The sequence below is a fragment of the Amphiura filiformis genome, chromosome 1, assembly GCF_039555335.1.
Source record: "Amphiura filiformis chromosome 1, Afil_fr2py, whole genome shotgun sequence".
Taxonomy (NCBI): domain Eukaryota; kingdom Metazoa; phylum Echinodermata; class Ophiuroidea; order Amphilepidida; family Amphiuridae; genus Amphiura; species Amphiura filiformis.
Genome location: NC_092628.1, coordinates 100369879 through 100396791, shown reverse-complemented (window position 1 = coordinate 100396791; position 26913 = coordinate 100369879). Strand labels below are relative to the sequence as shown.

Here is a 26913-nt window from a genome sequence, read left to right as displayed (position 1 = left end):
CTCGTTTTCTCACATAGATGCATAAAGGGGACAATATTTGAAATTGTATGTAAGTTTGAAGACAATCCATATCCTAAACTGATAGGGTTACCCCCCTTTAAATGCACTCAAAATACATGGGGGCAACATGTGATTAATTTTTTCTAAATAGCCTTCAAACAAAGTTAGACCAGGGCAAAAATAATTACCCAACAATTGCCCACATACACCCATAAAAAACCATCCAATGACAAGCGAACATGTACATTAACATTTTCATGTGCAACATGCTATAGTGCCTGTTTGTTTGGACTGATATGTTGCTATAGTATCAATTATGATATAGATTTATACTTTACAAACATTTTAAAAGAAAATACACTTTTGAATTTTCAACAAGAGAGAGAGAGAGAGAGAGAGAGCGAGTGAGGTGATGAGCATAGATAGAATGGACTTAGAATGAGTGTCTTGTGGGAGGGAGGAGAGAGAGATAGGAAGGAGGGAAGGTTATTGTAAAGCCGGGTCCTCTGAAGTAATGGAAGGCAAACACATCCTGGCCCCAATCCCACATATACACACCCTGCCCCACCCAAACGCACTGGCACTGACATAACACACATGACCCTCCTCCCCCATTGTATATAGATATGTAAAGCAGGGGAACTTTATGCAGTAGCCCGATACATCATGACCTTCTCTTTTCTATCCTCATCAACGAAGGGCACCCACCCCTTCAAGTTCCTAGGGCTGCAGATCTTGAGCCGAGAGTCAGTCATTTTTCTTATTTTGACTCTCAAGCTTTTTCATAAGCATACACTTGTGGTCACCAAGCATGATAGGTGAGCATGTTTTTGACATCATGTGGCATGCATGCATGCACAGTGGTTTTCCTTGTAAGATTTTTATCGGTTAGGGTTAATGCATGTTTCCTTACAAGGGCTCGGAGAAACACTGCCTTATTCTCTATTTTGAGAAAAAGACCATGAAGAGTTCCTCATACAATAATTTTTATCAAATGATGGGCCTTGTTAAATACTTTAATTTTAAGGGCGAGTTACGGATATAAGGCTTTTGTGTTGCCATACCGTACTGTAAAAGACATTTTTTCTAACAATTTGGTACCAAAATCTAATTTTAAGAACTGGAAATGTCAAAATTCCATTCAAGGAATGATCTATTTGTTCTATTAAGCCTCTGAAAAGCACTCAATAAAGACTATTCCATCATACTAAAAACTACTACAAACATAATTGGAAATGCATTCTCGTATATCATGGTCATACCAATTATTGGATACACTACATTACAAATTTGTTGAAATATAAAATCGCAATTTTATATGAGCATTTGTACTGGATTTAATTCAAGGAGAGAAGCTTTATATTTGAATCATTAACAAAAAACAGAATTTATTTCTTATTACTGCAAATTCTTTTAATTACAAACCTTTATTTCTTAGTATATAGCCATTTTACACACATTGTTACATGCCATTAGAAAATGTCTCTGCCTAATTAATTTCAATACAACTATCCTCAAAACTGCTTTATTAAATGCAATGCAGTGTGAAGCACTGAAAAATAAGATTGCTTCCATGGTAACAGCAAATTATCTAAAATAGAAGATCCATGACAACTATGCAAAACATGGCTGATCCAAAGGCAAACTGGGATGGAGTCTAACATGGCTGATCCAAAGGCACACTGGGATGGAGTATAGCATGGCTGATCCAAAGGCAAACTGGGATGGAGTCTAGCATGGCTGATCCAAAGGCACACTGGGATGGAGTCTAACATGGCTGATCCAAAGGCAAACTGGGATGGAGTCTAACATGGCTGATCCAAAGGCAAACTGGGATGGAGTCTAGCATGGCTGATCCAAAGGCACACTGGGATGGAGTCTAACATGGCTGATCCAAAGGCATACTGGGGTGGAGTCTAACATGGTTGATCCAAAGGCACACTGGGATGGAGTCTAACATGGCTGATCCAAAGGCAAACTGGGGTGGAGTCTAGCATGGCTGATCCAAAGGCAAACTGGGATGGAGTCTAAACCAATTGGTTTTTATTAAATGAGGAATGCTCAACTCAATGTTAGATGCTATTGATCAATGTGTGACCTGCTCGACAGCCTCTTACCTCATTTTTTGAAATATTGGTATCAGAAGAAATCAAATATTTTTATTTAAATTTAGTATATTGGAAGTATGCACTATCCTATGGGGATTGTAAAACACATTTTTGTTTCACATATCAAAACCGCTGGAGCACTACATCTCAAAATTTGGCAACATTGTTTTAATGGTAGGCCTCAATGTAAGATAGAAAATGGACAACCAAAAAATTGGACCATGCCCCTTTGAACAGGTGTATATATGCATTTTCATGTATTTTAAAACCAATGTTTTTTATTGTTATCAATATCACGATTCTGGATCTGAGCTGTATGTACATTACTTCTGTGGTGCCAGTAATTGGCATTTGATACCAAATGACCCCCTTTTTAAACAAGCTCATCCACCCTTTTTCAGAAGCTGACACCACAGATTATAGAAGGAATGACACCCACTGACCACATTTTCAAATTATGTCACCCAATCACATGACTTATCCCTAATTTGTGTCTCACAAAATGCATTTAATTCCTAGTTCTGTGTTTAGGGTTTTAATGAATGCTCTTGCATGTTGTGTGTTTATGCAATTCCAATATGAAGTCTTTGGAATCTTTTTACTGACTGTCCCTCCACACCAAATAGCTTCAAATTCATCTCCTCTCATCCCACTGATTCAATAGAGATACAGCCTCTAGTTTCAGGCTCCACACTTCATTATTTTAAGCTAGAAATCTGATCCATTTTGCAATTGAGTCTTATAAATTTTCTGTGACAGTATTTTGATACATTTTGATTTGATAAATTATTATTATAGCATAGCGGTAAAACAGTAACCTTAGCATGAACTTGCTACCCATCCATGAATAAATCACACTCTGCTGAATAAAAAATAACAAACAGGAACATGAAGATGACTCATACAAGGGGTTTCAGTTTATTTAATATCAGCATAATTATTTTTAAATGCATATCTGCATATCTTATTACATTTGTATGTGACATGTTACATCATAACTTGGCAAAACTTTCTCTTTTTTTGATCTTTTACTCGGCAAGTAAATTTCACAGTATTAATGTTGGATCATGTAGAATATTGATTATTGGGCACATAAACAGAAATTCATTATGTTCTATTCTTAATGTGGTTTTCTGTCGAATGCCATGTTTCAATGTGATGTGCGAGATATGTAGGGTCTAATTTAAAACAAAACAAATAAGAATGCTTCAAGTTTCATCAGTTCCTTATTCCTGTGAATGTTGGAAAGAAGCATGTAGTATGCCTATAATAATAGCAAGTGTTCTACAATTTAGTGATCTACAATTTAGTTGATTACAAATCAATGTACACACGATACGTACACTGCAAAATGAAATCTATATTTTCTAAAATAGCATTTAAATGTGTTATAAATAATACAGACTTGTAAACATCTAACAATTTTTTCCAACTTTTGTTTGAAAAGCCTTGCCTCCAGGTCTGCATCCATATCCGTTTGCCTGGATGTCTCAACAACAAATCTAGGATTAAGAGTTTTACATCATGGATGATACATACAGCTTATGTTGGATTAAGGTACTTATGAACAAATCCCATCTTAAAGTTTAAGATACCACTAGACAAATTGCTGGTATTCGCTTATTGCACGATTCCGCCATGATGCAAAGAGAAGCCTCAAACTGGCATGACATGAAAGGAAGAATTACATAACTTTACGCAATGTTATATGACTGGTTCAATTCCCATTGATGCATGCTGCCAGATCAAGGCTCTCCTCGCATATGGCGGAACCATGCAATGGGTGAATAGAGAAAACAGGCTTGGCACAGTTTTCAAACCAACTGTGTATAATGACACAGTCAAGTTAAAGGTTTATAGTACTTAGATAGCAGAAAATTAATCCAACTTCAAAAACAAAACAAAAACAAACCAGGCATTACCCTTATCAGAACTGGCTACAAGATCTTTGTCATCCACTGAATCTGACCCACAATTCAAATAACGTTATGGAGAGAGGGATCACTCATGATTTTTGCCTCCACTGCATGGAATTGAACCCAGGACCTCTTGCATGCTATTCTTCACCATGTTACATTATGTACATGTACATTGTACAATGAAGTTTATCTTTGTGGAGCTGATGAGTGATGACAAGTTTTTAATACTTAAAGGGGGTACTGCACCCCTGTGATAAATTTGTCACTATTTTTGCATTTTTCTCAAAAAATAATAACACACTGGTAACAAAAGTTATGTATATTATTGGGGCAAGGAACCAAATTACTACACCGAAATGTCAGTGACTCAAGACAAGCAGTTCAGTATATATGGTCGGAAATAAGGTACATCCTAGCGGTACCTTATTTCTTGTCATAAATAACAAACCGCTTGGCTTGGGTCACTGAAATTCCAGTGTAATAATTGGATTCCTTGCCCCTATAATATACATAACTTTTGTTAACGTACCACTGTGTTATTCAGGCATGAGACTGCACTTTCCTAAAAAAAACTGAAAATGCACGTGAAATTGGGCAAAAAGTACCAAAAACAGGCTGAAATTAAATAAAGTTATGGAAATTTTGACTATAAAAAAACTGAATTCAGTTTTAAACTGAAAATTCTCATGCCTGGTTATTAGTTTTTGAGAAAAATGCAAAAATAGACACAAATTTATCGAGGGGTGTAGTACCCCTTAAGGCCACAGAAATTCCAGACTGCCTAATTTGATTCATTTTTAAATTTGATTAATTTTTATTGATAATCAAATGGCATCCATCATGGACTTTGCTAGAACTGTGCCACACATTTCTTCTCTATAATTAACATCACAACTTCTAGTAAGACACATTTTGAACAACACAATTGAATACTTGAGTGGAAGAAGGGCCCAACTCCAATTTTTTACAAAAATGAGTTAGACCCAGCATTAAATTGCCAGCAGACTGTTCTTCCTTGTGCGTAAAAGATGAGCCAAAATCCACTCTCTAGATAGTCTAATCCACGTACACTTAAAGTCTATGAAACTTTTCCAAAATCAGAATAATATATTTAGCTGTCCATCATATGCAAGGTGTCTACAATGCATGGAAGTATGTGGAATCATCAGGAATTTATGAAAAAGAGTGGCTTTTTCAAGGCATTCAATTACTATTGCCACATTTCAGAATCTCGTCCTAGTCAGAGTCATAGTAAGATCAAGACCATAGTGTTAACAAATATTGCATGTAAAACATCAAGTTGGCATAATCCAGATATTTTTTTAGCAATTTTTTTTTTAACAAGCTGACACCCACCCTTTTTCAGAAGCTAACACCCAGGTGGTTATTTTCCATGAAATACTGACCAAACCTCATGCCAACACTGTACCTCAAAATGTTGGTTTACAGGTTTTCAGAAGTTGTAATTTGCTGTATCATTGGCAAAAATGCCCCACCTAGTGACTTTTCAACTTGCAGAACTTGACATCATTTTGGAAATGATCTAAGCACATTCTAAACAGATTTTAATCTTAGAGCATTTTCAAAATGATTGTGTAAAGGAAAGTGAACTGACCAATATGCCTTTTGTTTGAAGCAAATTGGATACAGTTCTAATCATACAATGCATTTTATTTTTTAAGATTTGAAAGTGTTGTAATGTTTTGCTAATATTTTGCTAAATACAATACATAAAATTATTGTGGTACTTTTATTTAGGAACTACCTTGAAAATTGGTTAAAGAGTTTCTAATATTTAGCACTACTAGCAGCCCTGCAATTTGCATATATTTGCATAATTAATTAGCAGTTAAAATGCAATATTGTGGTTGTACATAATGCATAATGCCCATAATGTATAGATTTTTAGTATGTGCAATCATCTGGAATTCAAATTGCCTCATGTATGTATCTCATCCTTCATTTACTCATATCAAGGGTCAAAACCATGGTGTTGTGTTCTATGGAATCTAGGAACAAATCCAGTAGAACATCAAATTGGCATAATCCTGATATTTCTTGTCAATTTTGAATGTACTTTTCCATGAAATGCTGTCCAAACTCATGCCAACACTGTACACATCAGATCCTACATCTCATTGGCAACCACTGACCCCACCCATGAATAAGATAAACCATCAGAAATTTCATAAATATTTCCATCTACTGCTGATCTTCTTGGCCATTCTATTTGAAAGCTAGTGAAATTCCCCGGTTAAGCCAGGGTGGTATATGTACCAGTAGTGTGCACATAAGGGGGACAAGGCCTCCACTTTTGTCAGTCAGTTGGGAGAAATGCATCCAGCTGGGGTAATGCATCCAGCTGGAGGAAAATTTTGATTGCAACCCCCTACTTTTTAGATTCCTAAGCTTCCTGGTGAAAAAAATTGGGATCAACAATTAACAAATGCAGTCTCGTCTGATTACGACAAGCGAAGTGAGCAGAACCAGAAAATTTTTGAGCAATCGGGAATCTACTTTCCTAGATCAATGACTAAAAGCGAGTTATTTTCACCCGATAGGTATTAGTCGTAGCACGACTTATTGCTATCTGTATTGAGTAGCGATCTACTCAAGTCAACAAACAGTACTTTATCACTTAATTCCATTCACGTAGAGCAAACACTTTTAGTTTCACACATGTTGATCAATACCATGTAAATAGCGACTACTCTACCTGTAGCAGTACTGTGTTCTATCATCGGTTGGCTAATTCAGGAGTTGAGAAAAATGGTATGTAAAAAAATGGGCAATTGCAGATATGGCACAAATTTGGTTGCAATTAATGTTGGAACTGTTTATGATATCAGATTTTTCATTTTCAGCCTAATTTACAACTTTACCTCAAATGACCTTTGACCTTTGAAATTACACTACTCAGTGGCATGTTAAGGGAGGCTTTAGGGGCTGAAGTCTCCCCGCACTTTGTTAAAAATCATGTAAAATCAGCCATTTTGGGGCGATAGCATAGCTCTGAAAGCCCTCTGAGCCCCCCAAAGGAACAGATCCTGGACAGGCCTGTGCTACTCATTTTCTTAATTTATCAACTATACCCAGGTATTACAGTAAATCAGCTTGATTTACAATGAATCGCAAAGCAACACACAAGCATACTTGGCCTAGTGCTTTTAACAAATCTCAGCAAACATGAGACATTTTCTGCCAGTTTTTGTTTCACATTACTATGTTTGATTTTCTCCAATTACAATAATAGCCTTTGGATGCAGTTTTCATTTTGAACATAAAAATATGTCAGCAATTTTGGTGACAATTGTAATTCATTACATTTTACTAATTATTCCCAATTACTTTCTGCCACTTCCCACAATTTTTCTGATAACTATGCTCCTGCATTCCTGCCCTTTTTAAAGCCCTGCTTGTCAGTTTTGCATAGAAGCTAAAAACCCGGGGCTAAAAACAATCCTTATTATATTTATAACTTCAAGATTCCTTGACCTCCATTCTGTGCATATGTATGGCAATTTATATCCTCAAAAGCTGAATCAAAATTTTACAAGTGATGAAGAAACTGCACTAAAGCTGCATCGTTGGAATCTCTTTAATTAAATAATAGTTCATCTTGGTCTGCATTTACTGATCATACTGATCAATCAACCTGATGTTGATAATAAATAGCATGAGCTCATTTGGAAATTATTGTGTTCCTTATTTGGCGAGTTGAGAGCATAAAAGCAAGCCAACTGCAAAGTCAATAAATTAATAACCAATCAATTACAACCAACCCATCATTTACTACATATTGCCAGCAAGCTTTGCCATGTACCTCGTTTTCCTCATGCAATTTCACATCAAATTGTATGTTTTGTTTCAATACAGAAATAATGTCAAGAGGGAAGATGAAGTTTTAAAAGCTTTTTTATTACCTGTAAAATTAGCTGATGATGTCTTATTAAAACATCTACAAAATGCTCAATAATGTTGCAAAAAGCAATATCTAATTGAGATAGGTATGATGGATTTGCATGAAAATGCACATAAAACAAGAATGAGTTCATGACAGGGCCGTAGCAAGTGGGGCGGCCGGAGATACCATGGCCGTCCCACTTTTTGGGAGATTTGTTATGTTTTTCTTTGTATCTTTATTTCAATATGGGCATAGATTTGTAATTTGGCCGCCCCATATTTGTGATGGCCGCCCCACATTTTTCGACCTTGCTACGGCCCTGGTTAATGATGTAATCTGAAATTGCTGCTTTGAAGCTTACAGTGCTATGTAGAATATCTGAAGGGAGATTGTTCCAGTCCAGTATTTTGCAACTTGGATAAAAACTGATGTTGCTGTTGGTTTTCATCACTCTGAATTTGTAGTTTTGATTGCATGACGATTTTAATGTAGTGGGGTGTGGGTATGGCAATGGCAATGGTTTCTTTTTGATTCTTGAACATGATGGTTTTACAACATTGCGTTCTATGTTATTCCAGTAATGACCATTGTAATGGACCCCTTGGCTCTGCTGTAGTTCTTGGTGACAAACCTGAGCAGCTCTGTGCTGTATCATTTCCAATCTTTGGACATATCCGGTTTTTTTTATGTAGGTCCCATACAGCACAGGTAAAGTCTAAATGAGGTCTTGGGATAATATCCCGGGGGGGGGGGGGCACAAAACTTTGGAAGTGACGGGTATGTGCCTACCGGGATCGCAAAGTAGGGGCCTATTGGTAACAAAGCATTATTTTCAAAAAGGGGGTCATTGGGTACAAACAAAATAAAAAAGGGGGTCATTGGGTATAATATTTTGAAAAAGGGGGTCATTGAGTATAAGATTTCAAAAAAGGGTCATCGGGTAGAAAATTTTGAAAAAATGGAGCAAAATTGTGAAAGTTTCGGCATAATTTTGTAAAAATCAAGCAAAATTTGAAAGTTTCGGCATTATTTTGTTGCATTTTGATGATGCTATTCTAGGAAATCTAGAAAAAAGGGGGTCATTGGGTAGCCGCAACCAAAAAAAGGGGGGTCATCAGGTATGACTTTTAAAAAAAGGGGGTCATCGGGTAGAGTCGACTTCAAAAGAGGGGGCCTATTGACAGGCACATACCGTCACTTCCAAAGTTGAGTGCCCCCCCGGGATATTATCCCAAGACCTCATTTAGACTTTACCTGTGCTGTATGGGACCTACATAAAAAACCGGGCAAAAGATCCAGGGGAACCAGGGGTTACTCGAGTTTGGTTTGGGTAAAGCTGTACGTGCCTCCAATAATCTGAAAGTGGAACCAGCATGTGTACCAATTTTCCAAGAAAATATGAAACATTTTTGGCCATGAAGTTGACACAATTTCACAACATTTTTGAAAAATTTCAAGAAATCTTTTGCTCCAGTTGGGAATAATTTGAAAAATTACCCATTTTAAAATAACAAAAATTGACCTGGAAAAGGGGGTCTACAGGATATGAGACCCATCTTTGCAGCATGTTCCTGTACAGTTATTTGTACTGAGTGCTCCCCCTCCATGGATGAAAGATTTATAATCTGATGTTTGAAGTTTCAGCTTCACATGAATATATTTCAATTTCAAAAAGCTTTGTTTGAAAATTTAACTTCCTCCGAAAACATTATACAGTAGTGAGGTTTTGCAAAGGTGCCTCTAGACATAGATTCATGATGTAAGAGTCACTCCATCATTAAACTACAGTACACGCTTAAATAAACAACTTTAATTTTAAGACAATTGCCAAGCTTTTCCAAAAATTTCAACTTCCTCCTAATACTTATAGCACAGGCTAGCAGGCATGATGCAGTAAGTTGTTCATCACTTTATATATGTCGTCTAATCATGCATGCAAGCATTGTCTGAGAAACGGAAAACTTGAAAATCATTGCATGGCAGTTTGAAGAATTGGCTATTCCAGATGAAATCCATACACTCCATTTTCAAATGGGGTTACCTGAATGAGTGACTCAGTGACTCCATTTTAAATCTATACCCCCTGCATGAGAGATGATTATTTAAAATACCTGTCTTCTGTAGGGGTGTAGGGATATCCACTGGATTAGCCTAAAGTACTTGAACACAGTAAGTACTGATGATGTCATACAGGTAAGTATGTTGGGTTTTATAGCTGTAAAGGTTTGTTATTGTATCAATGCTAACATTATATGAAATAAAGCATTAAAATTCAACTTTGGAGCAACATCTGTATCATTTTGTAAACTGGACTATGTAACATGCAAGGTCTTTAGGTCCTTTAAAAACAACTATGAACCAAAAGAAAAGGACAACTGTGAACCAACAGTGTACAATTTTCTCAGAAAAACCAAGATATTTCATATTGAATGACTTGGTTCATCTTTATGTGAGTGCCATACGGTTCACCTTAAAGTTCTGTATTGACGTCATTGCTGTTTCGCAGAACCTTGCCCCGCTAAAATAAATGCGAAAGTGTACATTCTCTGCCCAATTACCTTTACGTGCACGATTTGATACTGCGAGCAGTGAAATACACACATACGTCACTACAAAACCTGAGATGAACTAAAGTATAAGGTGGATAGCAAATGAAATCAATTTTGAAATTGCAGTTCTGTAAGTCATGTGGGTCTTGAATCAAGAAAACAATTCCTGTCAACAAAGGTCTCTGCTCCATGCTTGATCTACATGCAGTAAGAACCTGTTAAGCTGCAATTGCTATTGAATTCATAGGGAGAATGTACTAAAAGATATTTTCTTTGACACGCTGGTATTTTCTTTTGCAAAAAGACCTGTGTCTAGATACATTAATGATTCATTGTTATTTTCATCGTTTTATTCATAAAACTGTCAGCAAGTAGCAACCACATAGAATTATGAATTGACAATTTCACCAAGGAAGTCTCATCATCAAGTATACTTACTTTAAAGATCAACATGTTTCTTTTTTTAACCGAGCTGGAAAATGGACTTTGAAGATAGCAATCGAGACCAAATTAGGGATTTCCTTTGACCTTTCAGTTGTCTCATGAGTTGGCTACTTCATCACCTTTCACCTTTCCAACTTCAAATGTCAATGTTTCTTCAAATTCAAAGGAAGGCACATTGTATTTGAACAAGTCTGGAAACCATATGCCTACATAGAGTATAGAATTTAACCAGTGGATTGTCTGGAAGTTGTGGTTTCTCACAAGTTCTTGTCCTTTCTATAAATTTACATAGCACTGTGTAGTGGGAGGGAGCGGTTCAACCTCCTCAAATGAATGCAAATCTTCCTCCAGTTCCCTACCCTAAATTAAAGCCACAGCCCCCTCAAATACAAGCAATTTTGCCTTTGTATTTGACAATCGTGACCAGGCTTCAATACTTTTTAATTTTGGGGCTACCTTTGAAAACAAATTTCCCAGCAATTTAACTTTTGGGGACTACTTTCAGGATTTTGAGAGCTAAATACCCTAAATCACCATTTACTTTGAGCCACATGCCTAAAAATTGTTTCCTTTCTGTGGCTACTTTCTATTCAAAATCGCCCCTGTAATTAACTTTTCAGGGCTATTGTGGTATCTTTGGGGGAAAATCGCCCTTATCCCCCTCTATTTGAGCGGTGATCTTGACCATGTTGACCACCCCAAAAGAAATTTACTATTCCCAATAAACCACAATGACAGCACCTGGCATACCATACACCAAAAATAGTAACATTCCCCTTTTCACTTTTTGAAGCTGGTTTTAAAACTCCATTTTCAAGATTCAAGTTTTGTCTTCGTGACCTGTGGTTACACATTGTGTGGTATCCATTATAAAACCTACAAAAACAAATATAACACACCTGTACCCGGTTACCCCTATTCCAAATTCCTAACAAATCTTCAAACAATTTATACTCCTACAAACAGTACACTGAGTGCAATGTCCATATGACCAAATACTGAGTGAGTGGGTACTGGGTAGACATGAATTGTCTGAAAACCTTGACTCCAAACCCACTCCAAAATGTAAATGTTGCTGCATTTGCAAATCAAGTAACTAACAGGCTGCAAAACAAATATTTTTATAACACTACACATATATCATATAAACTCATGAATTACAATTTTGTAAATTGAAATGTTACCATGTACATTGCAGTGATACCAAATTCCACAACACAAAATTGACCAAGTTTCAATGATTGTGCGTGACGGTGAGAACACTCGAGCCCTTCACACTGATCTACATGTATATGTTTCAGGTTGAATTACGTCTCTTTTACATTTTCCTACTCTTTTGCATAAAATGTCCTTTTTAAAACTTATCTTGGGTTTAATTACCATTGACATTTGATATGTTATTGATAATCAAACTGATATGCATGCATCAGATGCAGTGGGTGGATTTGTTAAAATGTCTTTTATTTACATACATGCAATAATCATTTTTAAGTGTTTTTCTTTGATGTAAAAGATACTGAAGGATATTGATGTTGTCATAATGTGCATCCATGTATGGAGGAAACTTTGAAAACAGTCAAATGTGGTACTACACCTTGATAAATTTGTGACTATTTTTTTCTCAAAAAATAATAATAACAAAAGTTATTGTAGGTCTATATTATAGGGGCAAGGAATCCAGTTACTACACTGGAATGTCAGTGACTCAAGACAAGCGGTACATTATTTATGATAAGAAAAGAGGTACTGTTAGAATGTACCTCATTCTTTAAATGAACCACTTGTTTTGAATCACTGAAATTTCATAATATAGAACTTTTGTTAGCGGTTATTTTTTTGAGAAAAAGGCAAAATTTATAGTCAACAAAATTTATCAGGGAGTGTAGTACCACCTTAAATCTGAAGTTTGCAGCTGGAACATCAAATGCTTCCTTTTATTCCAAAATTTAAAAAGTGGGCCTGGACACAATTTTGGAAAAGGATTCATGTACTTTTCTGCCGTGCCATCAATAATGTCAACAATCAATATTTTGGAAGTATGAAATGGAGCTTGTTGAAGGGTTTTAAGGTAAAATTGAGCAAAAAATGTATAATTTTTGTAAAATGTTGGTGAAAAACTTTGATAGGGTTTAAAAACTCGGCACCTAAAATTAATCCCAGTTTTATGAAACAATAGGAAGAAAAGACTTACCTCATAAAAGTTCTCCAGCCATATCATCAGCATGTGTTCAGGCTGTTGAAAATAAAATCAAAAAGAGAAATATTTATACTGTCTGAAAAATTAACCATTGATCAAGATATCAACAATGTATTATTACAGTTTTATGTGCAGAATACAATGTATGACTTAAACATTTAAAAAACATTTCAATTATTTTACAAACAAATTAATTTGTTTTGTTGATTTTGGTCTTTGTTTGTTGTTGATTTAATGTTCAGGGACTGCCTTTTGAGGAGAGCGAGAGCAATCACTCTCTACTGCTCTCCTTAAATCTGATATAGGAGAGTGATTTTTAACTCTCCTTAGTTGACTATTCAGTTTCATTGTCTTCTATTGTGCTCTTAAATAGCTCTCCTGAAGTCACCAGAAGAGCTATTTAATGCTCTCCTGCAAATTCCAAAAGACAAGTCACTGAATGTTGCATTGTTTTGCTTTATTTTATTTTTCATTTATTTATTCGTTTTTATTTTTTTAAATCAACACTACATGGGGTGAATTCAGCATTGGTGAAATAAATGTGCATTATTGTAATTTGTATATTCTTCTCTCGCAAAATATTCATGGATGATTACCTACATATACATGTACATTGTAGTATTTTTTTTGAACTAATAAACCTGGTTTGGACAATAAATATCATAATTGAACTCAATCAGGCTAATGAAATTGACCTGATCAATCAAGTGTAGCTACATGTACACCAAATTACCACTACACTACAATGAATACAATGTAGGAGAACAGAAAGGAAATTATTGTCAATTTGATAATAATGTATACCTTGAAAGCATAAATGTAGGTCATTTGTGTCTTTGGCAAAAGTGAAATTAACATGTTCTGGAAAAAAAGTGAGTCCTGGACTGGTTCATCTAAATTTAGCCTGAACCAGGACTTGGCCGGGCCAGCGTAACCCCAGTGGCTAGAGGCTGGAGATCTTTTGCATTGCGTGCGAGGGGTCTGAGGTTCGAATCCCGGGGGTACAAAGTGACTTCTTTGTTCATCTTCTCTCCTTTTTGTTTCTTCTTTCCCTTCCGATAGCAAAACAACCATGGGCACAGTTAGGGTTAAACATTGCAAAATACTATCATATTTAACCCTGGCCTGAGTGCAAATAATATTGAATAGTTGGTGACATATTTAGTAAAAGGTTGGAGAGTTGGCACTGCATTTTTTTGAAAGAACATTGGAAAATGGTCGATAACTAAAGTGAAAATGAGTTCGATTTTTTCACAGTTTCTTCCATTCAATATTTTCTATATCTTTTGTACCGCATGACGGGGGCTGCTTTGGGATTAAAAAAAAATATCGCATGTTCTGTTTTTTGTCACTCACAAGCGACATTACACAAGGGTCACAGGCAAAGGAATGATGCACGTGGCCTGTTAGATTTCACCCTTGGTCTTCAATACTCTTCATGGTTCTAGTATAATAGCAAATTGAGCACAATTGTGAAAAGCTAATTTTCTTGCATCATGATGAAGAACATTAATTTTATTTCAGCTTTAATTTTATGTAAATGCCACCAAAATGTGATTTACGTAAGCAAATACGGTAGTTTAAATTTCCCGATTTAATTTGAATGGTAAAACAGCTCAAAGTCTAAAATTATTTTGATGACAGTGTTCTCTTTTCACTTGATCACATCGCATTATTATGTAGAATAAAAGGCAAATCCCAAGGTCTCAGTCTGAATATTAACTAAAATCAAGGTATGAAATATTACGTGGTTGTAACCATGACAACGTAACATTCTGAATTTAAATTGATTTTAAAATTCCTATGATGTTAATATTAAGATGCGGAGAGAGGTTCCCAAGGGCATCTATAATAATATAGTCTAGTATATGGCTTTGATACATTAGTTTCACCAATATGACCATGCCTCCTTTAATGGATTTACAAGCTCTGGTCTGTAGTGTGTTCACTCTGCTGGAAAATAATCAGGGAGAAATTAGTATTTTTCATATATTTTACTTCAGCCACTGCGTCTGAACACCAAGGGCCACGAAAAACATTTTTGGAATAAAATGTAGTAATTTTTGTTAGAATCTCTTAGAATTGGATACTGGTAATTAAAGTTGCATTAATTTCATTATGGGTAACTGAATAGTGGAAAAGAGACAAAAGCATCTACATGTAAGAGAGGTCTAAGCATTTCAGTACTTTACACTTTCCATCCATAAGATCTTCATTTGAAGGTAGAAACATTGAATAATAGGCCCATGCTTGAAAATAGCCACTCAAATCAGAATTATGTATCCATTAAAAAAAACAATTTTAGAAAGTCTTGACTCAACTTATTTGATGAAAATTGAAACATTTCTTATGTTTTTCTTTATTTTTTTTAAATTCCCTAATTTTTTCTACAAATAATTATTGCCAGCCTGGAGGGAATGTGATATGGTCTCCATACTTTGAGGGGTGGTTAATAAGCCTAATAACTATCTCATAAGTCAATGATTTCAAAATGCATTGTATTTGTATCATTTTGAAATCACTAATAGAGTATGGCATGAACACATGGCACAAACTTTGCATATATTTAAAACACTTACTGCCACTCTGTCCACATTCAGAAGTACAAAGTAAAAAGAGCTTGGAAACTGGAGATATGAGAATAATTATTTCGGTGCAATGAATGCGTAAATACTTCTTTGGCACGCCAACTGCTGAGCGATCTGTACTTGCCGAGCACCTCACGCTCTTTCGCACCACGTTTTTCAACACGCAGTGCGTGCGACGCGAAGCATCGACCCCCGATGCCACAGATTTGGTTTGTACTTCCTATGTGGACAGACTGTAGGCCTATTCTTCTTTTTTTAAATTTTAAGTCAACCATGACTGATCCTAGCATTTAGCTCTAGGTCTAGGGACACTCCAAAACCGAAAACTTAATAAAAAAATTTACTTACTATTTTTACTATAAAAAAAAAATTAGACGTTTACATGGTTAACCAACCGGATTGTGGCCTGTTTAAATGGATACCATACCTCTAGTGTGTAGTGTGGTGCCAGATTATTTTCAATGTAAAGCAAGCATGCAGTACAATTAATTCATTACTGGCAAAATGCGTTGCTACTGTTATTTACTGCAGGTATACATTGTATGCAAGTGCAGGAAATTGACTTGCATGTAGTCAATCAATACTGCCATTTGGTTTCATCAAACCCACAATAAATTAGCAGTCCATGAATACATCACAAGACAATGGTCTAGATGAACATGCATTTTTCAGTCATTTAGAGTGTAATATAATTTGGTTATCTAACAATAAATTCATATAATGCATCATTTTAAATTAAAAGTAAGGTGTATTTAACCGCCACTCCAGGTGATGAAGCCCAACTTAACTACATGTACCTACAGCCACTGCCACTCCCGATGATGAAGCCCCACTTGACTACCTACAGCCACTGCCACTCCAGGTGATGAAGCCCAACTTGACTACCTACAGCCACTGCCACTCCAGGTGATGAAGCCCCACTTGACTGCCTACAGCCACTGCCACTCCAGGTGATTAAGCCCCACTTGACTACCTACAGCCACTGCCACTCCAGGTGATGAAGCCCAACTTGACTACCTACAGCCACTGCCACTCCAGGTGATGAAGCCCCACTTGACTACCTACAGCCACTGCCACTCCAGGTGATGAAGCCCCACTTGACTACCTACAGCCACTGCCACTCCAGGTGATGAAGCCCAACTTGACTACATGTACCTACAGCCACTGCCACTCTAGATGATGAAGCCTCACTTGACTACCTACAGCCACTGCCACTCCAGGTGATGAAGCCCACCTTGACTACATGTACCTATAGCCACTGCCACTCTAGATAATGAAGCCCCACTTGACTACCTACAGCCACTGCCACTCCAGGTGATGAAGCCCAACTTGACTACATATAGCCACTGCCACTCCAGGTGATGAAGCTCCACTTGACTGCCTATAGCCACTGCCACTCCAGGTGATGAAGCTCCACTTGACTGCCTATAGCCACTGCCACTCCAGGGGATGAAGCCCTACTTGACTACCTACAGCCACTGCCACTCCAGGTGATGAAGCCCAACTTGACTACCTACAGCCCCTGCCACTCCAGGTGATGAAGCCCACTTTGACTACCTACAGCCCCTGCTAATCCAGGTGATGAAGCCCAACTTGACTACCTACAGCCACTGCCACTCCAGGTGATGAAGCCCATTGACTGTCTACAGCCACTGCCACTCCAGGTGATGAAGCCCAACTTGACTGCCTATAGCCATTAGCCACTGCCACTCCAGGGATGAAGCCCCACTTGCCTGCTACAGCCACTGCCACTCCAGGTGATGAAGCCCAACTTGATTACCTACAGCCCCTGCCACTCCAGGTGAAGAAGCCCAACTTGACTGCCTGTACAGCAACTGCCACTCCAGGTGATGAAGCTCAACTTGACTACCTACAACCACTGCCACTCCAGGTGATGAAGCCCAACTTGACTGCCTGTACAGCCACTGCCACTCAAGGTGATGAAGTCCAACTTGACTGCCTATTGCCACTGCCACTCCAGGTAATGAAGCCCCACTTGACTGCCTAGAGCCACTCTACTGATGAAACCCAAAATGACTGCCTACAGCCACTGCAACTCCAGACCAAGGGTAGCGCTAGAACTAAACACTCCAGTGTCCGCAGGGACCCCCGAACTTACAGAAAATTAAAAAGTAGGGGATCCGGAGTAGAGTTTGGTGAGTCCGAGTCACCCTGGATTACAATGTGACAAAACCATTCCATGGTCACCTTAAGGACATAAATACAGTCTGAGCCAAAATTCAGAAGTGCTCAAAATTTGATTTTACTGAATACCAATCCAGTTACTGTTTTATCATACATTGTACAATTATTAAAGAATACAAAAAATATCCAGTTCAACTTTGATCTGATTTTGATGATTTATTTCCGAATGGTCACAACGTGTGAGCACTTCCTAATGTCAAACATCATTCAATAACACACTATGTACACATAGTTTGCAGTGTTACCAAGGTAACATAATCCATATTATACATGCAGGGCAAGTGCAAAGTGCAAAAGTATGTTTTGTCAGACTGTTACAATTATGACAAATTATTTGAGAGATCATTATTCAAAATCAAAGCATATCCTGTCTATCTTTACGAGTAGCACATGAACAGAACACATTTCAAGTCAAAAATATGCTGGTATACTAAAATATTTATTATTAATGATTGTGATTATAATATTTTAGTTACGAGCATGAATACGATATTGTAAACACATATTTGCAGTGCATTTTACCTGAAATGCACATGATGATGAAGTACACTTTTTGTCATCTCAACATTTACCATGAATATGTATTCAACCTAATTAACGCCGCAGATGTACTAATGAGGGGAGCGTTGCTAATTAGGTTGAATGCAGTACATGTACAGCAAATACTTACGTCTTCAAAAATGGACCCTAAATTGGCAGTAATAAGTAGAACCCCTGGACCAACCGTCTGTGCGTCCATGATGGTGGTCCTTTTTATCTATTGATGTAGCTGAACTGCTACAGGTTTCACAGCGTTATGGATGTAAGCATTCACCACTGTGGCTTTATATAGAAACAGTTAAATTCCCAGTGTTGGTACTCTTAAGCTAGGCTACAGTCACATGCATCAGTTGTTATGTGGTTACCTGTAAAGAGATCAAAATAACATTTGAAATAAGTTTCTTGTATTTTGTAGTGCATATCAGTTAATGAAATAATTAGCGTTGCTACCAGAATCAAATTTTATTATAGATTGCAGAAACAACAAGTCCTGAATCATCAAAGTCTCTGAATCTACAATAATTACATAGTTACGGTACAATACAATTTAAGCAAATCCTAATGAAAATAACATTGCTAAATGTAAAATTTGCACATTTTATTTCATATTTTATTCACCATCTCCAGGGGAAAATAATCAGAGACTCCCAGGGCAATTATTGTCTTGGGTGCCCAATACCTATACCATACCTTGGTGCCCTTTAATATCAGTGGCGTGCGCAAAGGGGGTGGGGGCAGGGGGCGATGCCCCCCTACTTTTGTTGGTCATTCGGGGGATTCTGGGAAAAAACTTTAAAAACATCCAAATTTGCTCCTAATCAGGCTCCATTCGGGAACTGAACAACCTGCCCCCCCCACTTTTAATGTGCTGTGCATGCCACTGTTTAATATGCTGGCTAGTGATGACTGAAAACATTGAGCTTCAAAAAGTGGAGGATTTGAAAAGATTTGCATGTGATTTTTGTTGTGAACCATCTCACAACTTCCAATGTCTGGGGACGTATAGATCTGAAGTAACAGTCAAAATGTGTCAAACTTAACAAATCCATGCAGGTCAAAAGATAAAGTTGGACTGCATGCAGAAAAATTTCACCTTTGACATTCTGTTGTCACATATAACAGCCTACAGGCCTTTCAATTTGCACGAAATCCTCAAGTTGTCCTCTCAATCTCAACATTGTGGTTTCGTCGGTATCAGTGCTGGTGCAACACATCACAACCAACATTGTTGTATACCATCATAAACCATGCTTGAAGACTCAAAAACGATAACCTCTACCTCAGGCTCTGCCCCTAAATGATAATCACTACACTGCATTGTATACTTTTGAAACTGCTACCTGTAGTGTTAAATGGCAAACGAATGATTGAAACTCAAGTTTTCAAAATGATAGTATCAAATGGCTTGCTTGAGAAGTCTAGCCACGAATTTGCTCACCGATAGCTTCACATTCTAGGCTTGAGACCTTTGCATTCAAAATCTAGTCGGACTCGCGCTCGCTGAAGCATGACACCGTGTAAAGCAATGGAAGTTCAGAAGTAAACACAGCTGATCTCGATGGGTGATTGCATCAAAAATGTTGCTAAAATTGCACTTTTGGACTGTTCAAATAGGCAATCTTTTTTCAAAAGATATAGTTGACTGATCAAAATAGCTTCCACCTAAATTTCAACATTAACACTATAACAGAATAAATAATCTTGAATTGTATACTCCAGTTGGAAGCTGAAAACTTGTCCAAGGAGTTATGCTGGAAAAAAATATAACCCCCGTTGCAAAAAATTGCAACACTGACTGACCGAAAAATGATAGCAACATACTCTAGCATCGAATGCGTAACTATCGTGTGCAAATTTGAAGCTAGAGTTCTCGAGTAACAAACATTGGCCAACAGATAAAAGTTCATCGATCATTGAAGACCAGAGTTCCGCAGTCTAGCACAGAGCTCATCATCTGCCAGGGACAACAACATGCAGTCTGCTGACAGATCCAGTCATTAAAAAACCCATAAATGATGATGCCTATATTACAAAAATTGATGATGCCTATAATACAAAAATTGCTGTTGTCTAATATAGTATTTATACTATATTATATTAAAGTACATGAAGAATATTAATAGATGCTGGTACCAGTTCCAGTAATTGAAAGTTCCAACAGGTGCTGTGTATGTATTATGTGTTTAATGTGCATTCACATTTTATAAATATAATGAAAACAATTACACTGAAGACACATAGCACCTGCTACAACTTGAGAACAAGTCCTCAAACATTCAGAATTTGTAGTTACTACAACCATGGACGTACTAACGTCCATGCTACAACTGTGCTGGTACTTACCCAGATAGACTGTGTTTGTATCAATCATATGCAGGTACCGGGTACATGATTTGCACTGAAAAAAAGTTCCGCGCAATCTCCGTGCAATTGGCTATTTTTATCCGCGCAAATCGCTTGTCCCTGATCATATGCACATGCTATGTGCACCATTAGATACATTGATTTACACGTTAATATGCACAGCATATGTAAGCCTATATAAATACACAGTTCACGTCATTCGCACTTTACACTACAATCAATGCGTACACATCTGATTCCTGTTCCCGATGCATTGCATGCTATCCCAAGGCAATGGGTTTCAATGGCAATGGCCAATGCCAACATGCCCATCCCCTTTTCTGAAAATACACATTTTGTCTTGGTTGTATTCAACTAAAACAGGATTTCTATACATAGTTTAAAAGTTGACAACATACCATGTTTGATGTCCGTATCCTTCAATGACGTCAAACACCGTGCCACACAGAATAAACTACAAATTCCGTGACCTAAAATATAAGCTGCCTCCGGTAAATACACACAAAATTAGCATAAATCTACGTCAGTGATTTTACACAAAGCTCACGGGGCCAATTGAACGTAATCTAAACTACCAGTCGCTAAAATATCGTTGTATGATTGCTCAGCATGATTGCCCTTTAAAAAAAAAATATTTGTCAAGTTGCCTTTGTTTTTGAAGGCCTATAATTCAATCTGCAGGCCTTTTTAATTGCCTATAGCTGGGGCCGTTAGTTGCTAACTTGTTTTGGTTTTTGGTAACTTTATCGGCTGAACTGGCTGGGAGGTGAATTGGCCTTTAGGGAACGTTCATAAATACCTTGGTGGGGGGGACTGGAAAATGTGGAGGGGGGGGCAAAAAGTTTTTAACGTGGCAAAAGGGGGGGTCAAGAAAGTTTTGACACCCACAAAGGGGGGGTCTAAAAAGTTCAATACAAAATTTGCGCGCTACGCGCGCACATTGTCACAATAAAGCCCTTTTCATCCCGATCATAGGTGTAAATAGAGTAAAATACAAATTTTTTGCGCGCTACGCGCGCACATCCAGTAAAGCATTTTTTTAAAGCTCCGGTATATATGTATGTAAAGCAACTGCATTTGTTTTTCGTCTGTGCCCCCAAATTTTATTTGCCCCCACACCACATCAAGAAAGCTGGATCCACCCCTGATACATCCGTGCAATAACTTTTGAGACCTTATTTGAAAGCAATTTATTCATATTTTATGATGTCCTGACAATTTAGGCCTATTATAGACATAAGGCCTGTAAGAGTGACACTGATAAATGAGAAATTTATTGCGGATCTGTTTGCTTGAATTTGTAACAAGGTTCAAACTGAATAAGTTTAATCCACTATACTAGTAAAATAAAGCATTACTTATAGTGGAAACAAGTGCGGATTATATTAAGTACTAGTATACCTTCATTATGTGTGTGTGTGGGGGGGGGGGTAAAAAGTTTGGGTGTATACAAAAGGGGGGGTCAAAAAAGTTTTCAGTCCATAAAGAGGGGGGTTCTAAAAGTTTAACATACAGACAGAGGGGGGGTCAAAAAGTTTTGACATACCGAAATCAAAATTTTCCAGCCCCCCCTACCAAAGTATTTATGAACGTTCCCTTAGGCCCTACTAAAAAAACTGAGACTTAGAAACTTTTTCAATAAATTTCAACACACATTTTGGCACTTCAGAAAATCCAACACCGTACCGTTTGGCACTCAAGTTTCTTTTTTTTCAAAATGAATACACACATGTATCCATGGATGATTTCACCCCGGGGATTTCACCCCGACCCTTAAAAACAACACGCTTTATAGCAGTTTCGTGAACTTAAAAACTTTTTTGGCCTTACCTTTCATTATATTAAAATAAATTGATAATTAATATCAAGCTCTTTTAGTCCAGCGATTTATGATCATTCGGGTTTTTTGTTTTGTTTTGTTTTTTGTTTTTTTTTTTGTTTTTTCCAACATGATAAACGAAGTGAAGTGAGTCTAATATTTCATGTTAGCTCTGTGTAAATTTAATTTTTACTTTATTTACACGTTGCCAGTTCATTTTCACAACATTGTGTTTATTAATCTAAGGGATTTTTGGACATCCGACAAAAGCAGGAAATCTAATCGGTTAATTTCCTACAATTTTCAATGATGAAGTGATCCCGGGGGAAGTGATACAATAGAAAATCATTATTTCTCTGTTTCAAAAAAGGAGAATGGAACTGCATGTTCATTTTTTTCCTTTGTCTTTCAAAATGTTTTCCCTTTCTTTCAAACTTTGTTTCTTACAAATCAGTGTCTTTCCATTTCTTTCCATCTTTCCGTCTTTGATCAGTTTCCATTCACTTTGTTTGTTCTCTCCCGTACAAACTCAACTGTTTCCAGTTATTCCATCATTTCGTTCTCCTTTCAATTATTGTTCACCTTGTTCACGGCAGTGAACATTTCCCCCACTTGAACCCATATCTCATATGCACAGTTTACCCCTTACATACACTGTGTCTTGAATAACTATTGTAGCCCATCAACCATGTGGTTATGAGGCTAGGAAATAATTCCTAATGCCTCATACCATGGTTTGTATCCCTTTATCTAATCCGGCCCCACATGACAAGGACTTTTTAGCACATCTTATCTTGTATTGAGACAATGGCAGCCAGGACTATTTTTTTGCCTTTTTTCTAAGCATGTTTACCATTGGATTGAGCCACCACATGATTATAATAGGCTTTACTGATTGGTGGGTAAGGTCAATGCTATTGTTTATTTTGTGATAAGGCTGAGCATATTACTGCATATATATATGAAAAATACACTGCTATTTTGATACAGGCGATTTACTCAATTCCTTCCAACTGACAAAACTTAATTCCTGTTATCTACCCAGTAATGTTTGCTTATCTTAATTGGATCCCAAGTAATTATTGGGCCAAGGTTATTATCTGCATGGTATATTAATTGAATTTCAATAAGCCTATGATAGTGATAATGAGTTTCTTGCTGGATGGAAAGTTATATAGCCAGAGTCAGGATGTAGGAGTCATTATGCCTCAAATCACTAATTTATTGTAAGATCAGTGCAGAGTAGGTTAGATATGAAAATGGAAAGTTATAGAACAAATTTAACACCTGATCCGTGAACTGTGTCTTTTTGAAAGACTCTTCTTGTTTTGAATAGATAGGTTTTACATTTCCCCCTTTTTATATCATTTTAAAACATATGGATTATTTACTCTCAAACTGAAATTTCAATTCAAAACTTTTCCTCCCCCTTACTTTCCCGGGGGGGCACTCACATTTCCCAGGTATACGGGTATGTGCCGCGGCGACGACCCCCTTTTTCAGAGCCGCTGCCCGTTCCTTAGACCCTCTGAATTCATTGTTTGCCCGCTCTGAAGCCCCAAAATTTTTCTAGCCGTTCCATAGACCCTCAGATCATCGATTTCCGCTCTCATCGGCATCTTGAGAGGCGTGTTTTCTGTCCTAACATTTCAAGCCCAAAAGCAGACCCAAAAGCTACTTTTGCGAAAGGGAATTTTCCATTAATTTCTCCCCCATTGAAATACATTGTAAAGTGAACTTTGGGCGGGATTTTGGGCTCCTTTTAGAGTGGCAACACTGGTTGACTGTTATAAACATTGCAGCACTGCACGACCGCGATGGCTCCAGCTGGTGAACATTTAGCTAGAAATAAATGATTTTGAGATCTCTTTTGGGAATAAAATGGCCAAATATGAGGAAAAGTACCTTAAATAATTATGTACACATCCTCGCAGCTCTCCATAAACAATGAATTAAAAGGTAATTTTCGATCTACTGGTCTAGTGAAATCGGGAGTGGAATGGCTGTCAAATTCTGCACACTTCACTCATCATCTCATATAAGCATGGCAGTTCAATGTTGTCTAAATGTTTTTCTTTTCGGCACTTAAAAAAATAATTCTTGTGGATTTGTTTTTATGGTGGGCTGCTGCTATAATTATCAGTAGGCTAATAGTATAGATTGAAGGTCTACAGGGTCTAGTAATTTTTGATTTGAATGCTGTTTGCTTTGTTTGTTGAGGTTTCCATCGTAATAGGCCAAACCAGACCTATTTTGCATTAATGGTTTTCCTGATTAATAATTTAATGCACAATTCAAAGTGAAATCGATTCCTTCAAAAATCTGTGGCAAAAACGCAACAAAATTGAACCCGTTTCCGAGATTTTTCAGATTTTGGCGGCCGATCAGTTCCCAAGACCCCCCTTTTGGTCGGTCAATCAGTTCCCAAGACCCCCCTTTTTGACCGGCCAATCAGTTCCCTAGACCCTCCTTTTTGGCTGTCCGATCAGTTCCTCAGACCTCAAGTTCGAAACTGGCGGTGGCACACCCCTACCCAAAAAAAATTTGAGTGCCCCCCCCGGGCTTACTTTCTATCTGTCCTTTCTTTTCCAATTTTCTTTCTCAAACTTTGTTTTCTTGTATACCCTAATCCTACAAGCATTCTTTATACCTTTAAAAAAAGAAGAAAAAACTTTATTCAAACTATTCTTTAAAACTTTTTATTTAAATCTTTCTTACAACCCGTCTGTCAACCATTACCGTATGTCCTTAAGGGGCTGTGCAAAAAGCCCTGGGTGAGGATAACATGGGGTGGGTAAAGATATTTTGGCAGGCCGAAAAAGGGGGGGGGTCGATTTTTGGCACATGGGCATCTTTTAAATAGCATGCTCAAAGCAATACAGAAACGTTCAATCATGCAACATTTCCTGCTCGCTGCGCTCGTATCGTATATCTAGACCAAAAATTTAATTTCCAATTTTTTCATAATTCGCTTTCTTCCTTCTCTTCTTTCTTTCAGCCTTTTTAACGCATTTACCTTTTACTCTCTTAGTTCTTTCACCCTCAAAAGTATTTATATTATTCTTTCGATTTCTCTCAAATGCTTTTTTCAAACTTTGGCACTCTTTTGTTCCAATACAATTAGGCCCTATTTTTGAAACTTTTTCATTATGATCTTAGCTGATCATGATCTTCTTATCAACGTCCAATCTTTCAAACTCGCATCTTTTCTCATTTTCATATATTCTTTCAAGCTCTTAATAGCAATAGTGGCCAGTTGAATATTCCTTAGGTCGTTCAATGTCAGTATTAATTGCGCTTCAGAAATCATGGTTTTCCCACAGCTCTTGAGTACGGGCCTACATAATTATACAAGCACTTACCGTATTGCGGTAATTCATAAGATAGACAAATATTGATGGAGTCAACGGAACATTCATTAGGAATATTCATAAAATCATTAGATATTCATTAGTCATGTTAGGTTGGGACATAGAGGAATTGGTGTAACCTGAAGCCCACTGACCACCCTATCTTTGACCGAGAGGTATCGTCTGCCACGTGGATGCCCGAACTGTTCCAAATCTCAGGATGCTTTCAGTTTAGGGATGTTCATACTTCGGAGGGGGGGAGTTAGAACCTCCATCCGACATCAAAATTTTTTTAGATTCCCTCCCCCCAGGTGGATTTTTTTAAAATCTTTTTTTACCCCTATGGTCTAAAATTGTTTTGACCCGGCCCCTCCTTCATGTCCTAAAAAAGAAACCAAAAATATAATATGTAATTTAAAGAAGCCTCGAATGGACGGAACAAAATGAAAATGATCCATACCTGACCAACAACTACATGAAACGGACATTACTTTACTAGAAGTGAACATTATATAGACCCCGGAGATGGGAGGGGGAAGGTACTCACGTACCGGTATATAAATACAGGGATCTGTTGCTCTTTAGAATACAAACACAAAAACATGGTCCCGATTTGAGAAGCTTTGAGAGAAAACCCCTAAACATGGATCCCGATTTGAAAAAAAAAGTCAAACTGTCAAATCATACCTTTTTAGGTTTAAATGTCCCTAGCTAAGTATGGGTATAGGGGTTTCAGAGTTCCAGGGGCATAGGCCTACTCCTGTCAAAATGTAATTCGAGTATTCCCAACCCCTAGGCCGGGGGGATCACTTCAATATGAAATGGATATAGGTGTCGGGCTGAGACTTTCAAAGAAAGGGGCATTCGGTGAGAGCAAAATGTAAAAAATATGGGGTCTTTGGGTGAGAACATGACCCCCTCCCCCC

At 37.4% G+C, this 26913-nt stretch overlaps 1 protein-coding gene across 9 annotated transcripts in view; it reads right to left on the bottom strand.

Moving 5' to 3' along the window:
• The window catches only part of LOC140160277 (inositol polyphosphate-5-phosphatase A-like), a 105546-nt gene extending 84227 nt beyond the window's left edge, over window positions 1-21319 (bottom strand). For 8 of the 9 annotated variants that reach the window (XR_011859957.1, XR_011859934.1, XR_011859938.1 and 5 more), the window contains exons 1-3: window positions 21217-21319; window positions 18585-18819; window positions 13116-13157 (exon numbers count right to left, since the gene is read on the bottom strand). Coding sequence is in view for 5 of the 9 variants with exons in the window: in XM_072183565.1 (XP_072039666.1) it covers window positions 13116-13157; window positions 18585-18653 (111 nt within the window). In the remaining 4 variants the exon portion in view is untranslated. Of the gene's footprint in view, window positions 1-13115; window positions 13158-18584; window positions 18820-20797; window positions 21002-21216 lie in introns of those variants that run through there. The other variant, XM_072183558.1, reaches the window with a different exon arrangement.
• Between the last annotated feature and the right edge of the window lie 5594 nt (window positions 21320-26913).